The 3598-nt window shown below is 30.0% G+C and overlaps 1 protein-coding gene across 1 annotated transcript; it reads left to right on the plus strand.

The window, feature by feature from the left end:
- The first annotated feature begins 261 nt into the window (after positions 1-261).
- Positions 262-3284, plus strand: LOC136091672 (uncharacterized). The gene is made up of 4 exons (XM_065819380.1): positions 262-981; positions 1023-1718; positions 1787-1924; positions 3060-3284. The coding sequence occupies exons 1-4, from the start codon at positions 262-264 to the stop codon at positions 3222-3224; spliced, it is 1719 nt and encodes a 572-aa protein (XP_065675452.1). The 3' UTR covers positions 3225-3284.
- The last annotated feature ends 314 nt before the right edge of the window (positions 3285-3598 follow it).

Here is a 3598-nt window from a genome sequence, read left to right on the forward strand (position 1 = left end):
ATTTTTTTTTATTTTATCTCAATATTCAAATGCTTAGAGTCCTGGTAACTAAGGGATTTAATATAAATAAATTATCAATAGATTTCTCCTAATATATGTAGATACTAAAATTAAATAGGTTTTCAAGATTAGACAACTAAAATTTTTCCCATTTTGTCCACCTACTGGCCCACTGTGCATTGTCAACATTTAAAAATACTTTAATAATATTATTTATAGAAAAAGCGTGTAGTTATAAAAAGCAGTTATACTTATACCGATATGGATAGTTTTAGCAAAGTTGCATCTTTGTTAGAGGAAGCTTCTATTCTTCTTCGCACAAATCAAAGCACAAATATCAGCAGGCCACAATCGGAACACACAATAACCTCCACATTACAAAGAGCTAGAGGAATGCTCAATGAAAGTGGTTCATCGGGTATTTTTAGGCGCCTTAATAGAAACGATAGATTAAGGTCGTCAGCACCATACAGTAGCAATATAGGCAACCACATAGGCAATCAAAATAAATCAAAGAAAATGACAAAAACATTAGAATTTGCACTAATTTCATCTACAGAAAATGATGAAGAACAATTCCTAAAATGGGATTCTGTAATTGCAAATGGAATTTTGATTATCAATGAATTCGATAGTGAACAAATAATAAGAGAGAAAATAAAGAAGTCGTTGCATGAAAAATTTCCTTTGCTGGGTTCAGATGAACTCGATTTTGTTAAAGTATCACGAAAAAAATTATCAAAATTAAATAAATGCTCAAATATTGATTACTCATATGATGTTGTAAAAAAACTAGCTGGACAAGGGCTTTTATATTTACAGCTAAAAGAACGATGCAATGATCATCAAATAATCATTCCAACGGAAGTTATTGAAATTCCATCAGCTTCTTTTGTATCAAAAAGTTCACAACTAATAGATCAAGAAGATGTTAATGAAGTTGATATACAGGAAATAAAAGAACTTACATCAGCTTCATTTGTAGCAAAAGGTTCAGTTGATAAAAATATATATATATTGAAATTGATTTTGAAAACCAAAAAATTAAGGAAATTAAAGAAAATAATCTTCAGGATCCAATAGAAATTTTAAGGTTTCTTCAAAAAACAATGATCAAGGGCAGAGTTCAAGATATAGAAAACATTGATGAAAACACGGATAAAGATTCTGAGACAAACTTTATTTGTATCGATCGACAAAATATTTTAATGTCAACATTTGCTGAATTAGAATCCGTTGAAAATTTTTTAATTACATTTGAAGTTGACTTTATGGGAGAACTAGCTAAGGATTATGGTGGTCCAAGGAGAGAGTGGATACGAGAATGCAATAGAATGATTAAAGAGAGATTATTTGATAGTGGTTTGAGAGAACTCTCTGCTGAGGAATATTACTTTGTAGGTTTGTTAATTGGTATTGCACTCTTTCAAGGAGGGCAGCTACCAACATATTTACCAGACAGCATCATTATTAAGATCACCGAAAATACAGCAGATATTTGTATATCTAATATACAAAAAGGTTTAAACAAGTTTAATTTGATAAGGTTTTTCAAAGAGTTTCCACAATTAACTGAATTATTAAGACCTTCAAAAGTACAATTCACAGCAAAAATGCTTTTAAAATTATTGAAGCCAAAATTTTCATCAGAAGGGTCGACAGCTTTAGTTAAAGAAAAAGAGATTTATTCTATGTTTGTGAAATATGTCAGAGAGATAAGTTTTTTTTAAATGTAAAACAGTGATCACTGTGATGTTTTAGATGTTACATATAATATATTATTTAGGTTGCCAGTGTTAGAAGAGAGTGTGTTTCATTGGCAAATATTCTTTCTTTCGTCACTGGAGCTTCAGAAGAGCCTCTACTTGGGTTTGCATTGCAACCGTCTGTTGAATTTATTCCTACTATTGAAGCTGATGAAAAAGTAAAAGATCTATTATATTTAATAAAATAGTAGTATTTAACTGAAAGATTTTGCTCATACTCAAAATAAATATCGGAATAATTTATTTCATTCAAATTTAGTTTGTTATCGGAAACTAAATTATAATTTGAAAGATGTATATTATTAAAATATTATTTTTATAGTCTGTCAAGTCATGTTATCCAGCTACTGGTAATATGTAATCTAGTACAACCTGATTCATGTTAACATCAGGAAGGGCATTTAATTGTAAAAATGTTGCTTTAACTTTTCTATAATGGTTTTTAAGTGTCACTATGAAGTGGTTTGGATGGTTCTTCATAGTTTATGGTTTTTAGATTTCTTCATAATACAAAACTTGCAAAATTAAAAAACGTAAAAAAGGGCAACTTTGGCCCTGCATGTTTCTGCATGACTGTGTTTCACAATATATATTTTGTTTTAAAATGTTTATATTAACAGTGTTCCCACAGTCCTGCAATGTCCGGGACTAGTATCCTAGAAAGTCCTGGGATTTTTCTTTTTTTTTCTCAAAAATCCTGGAAAATCCCTGGAATTTTTAAAGTGTAGGGGAAGTTCGTGTACCTAGGGCCACGTATTTTCAACGTCAAAGTTTAATGCTCCGCACTTGTCTAAAAATTGTAAAACTGATATGATCAAATGTATATACCAATTACTTTCTATTGATATAAGTATATTGACTTAAATAAAAAAGTTCCGCCATATAGAGGGGTTTGAAAAAAATTGGCCATAGGTACAGTGAGCTTTTTTTTAATTGTATCCAATTTAATTGTAGACCAATTGTGGCCAATTTTTAATTGGCCACCAGCTATTGTACCTAGGATAATTTAGGTGCAAAGTGGGACAAAACCACCCCAGTTTACTTTAATTAGTGTGATTTCTATAATAAGCTAAAAACATAAACAAGAATAATTTGCAAGATCTTGAAATTTTTTTAATAAATATGCAAAAATGTGTGTAAAAAAACTCCATGCTTGGATTTATGATGTAATTTTTCAAAAAATATTTGAAGGTTATTTTCATAAAAAATTGTTTTTTTAAATAAAAATAATAAAACTAGACATTCTTAAGTGTTGCAAGTTATAATAATATTTTTATTTTTGTTCATTTATAGGATCAGAAGACACATGAAGCATATATGTATATACCAACTGCACATACTTGCTCTAATTGTTTAGTTTTGCCGCGTGGCTCGCTGTTATGCAAGCTTCCAGCTAATAACGACCTTTTTGATGTTTATGACATGGCATTTACTAATAACTTTTTTGGAACAATATGATTTTGCAATATGTTTGATGATATTTTTACATGTTCATATATGAAGTCTTACCAAGTAATATATAATATTCGAGAGAAACGCTAATCTTTTTTTATCCAAGTCTCTGGTTTACCCTCTAAAAATATTAAGAGACCGTCTAGAACGAATGCAAAAATTTAAAAAGTAACCCTATTATGGATAATTTCCATTTAGTAGCAAATGAATATATTGCTTGATTTGAATATAGGCTCAAAACGAATTACATGGAAGTAAAAAAATATAGTACTCTCGAGTCCTTAATAAACAACCCCCCCCCCATGTCCACTGTGCCGTTTATTCCCACCCCACTTGTATTCTGGACTCGAGAGTATAGATACAAAGGATTCTATTCAGTA

The sequence above is a fragment of the Hydra vulgaris genome, chromosome 15 (genome assembly GCF_038396675.1).
Source record: "Hydra vulgaris chromosome 15, alternate assembly HydraT2T_AEP".
Taxonomy (NCBI): domain Eukaryota; kingdom Metazoa; phylum Cnidaria; class Hydrozoa; order Anthoathecata; family Hydridae; genus Hydra; species Hydra vulgaris.

What these genes read in the sequence shown, in the direction of transcription:
- LOC136091672 (XM_065819380.1), top strand. Translation starts at nt 262, where the DNA reads ATGGATAGTTTTAGCAAAGTTGCATCTTTGTTAGAGGAAGCTTCTATT. An exon ending in AACTTACATCAGCTTCATTT is followed by an intron (nt 982 to 1,022) that starts GTAGCAAAAGGT and finishes ATATATATTGAA; the next exon opens with ATTGATTTTGAAAACCAAAA. An exon ending in CTATTGAAGCTGATGAAAAA is followed by an intron (nt 1,925 to 3,059) that starts GTAAAAGATCTA and finishes GTTCATTTATAG; the next exon opens with GATCAGAAGACACATGAAGC.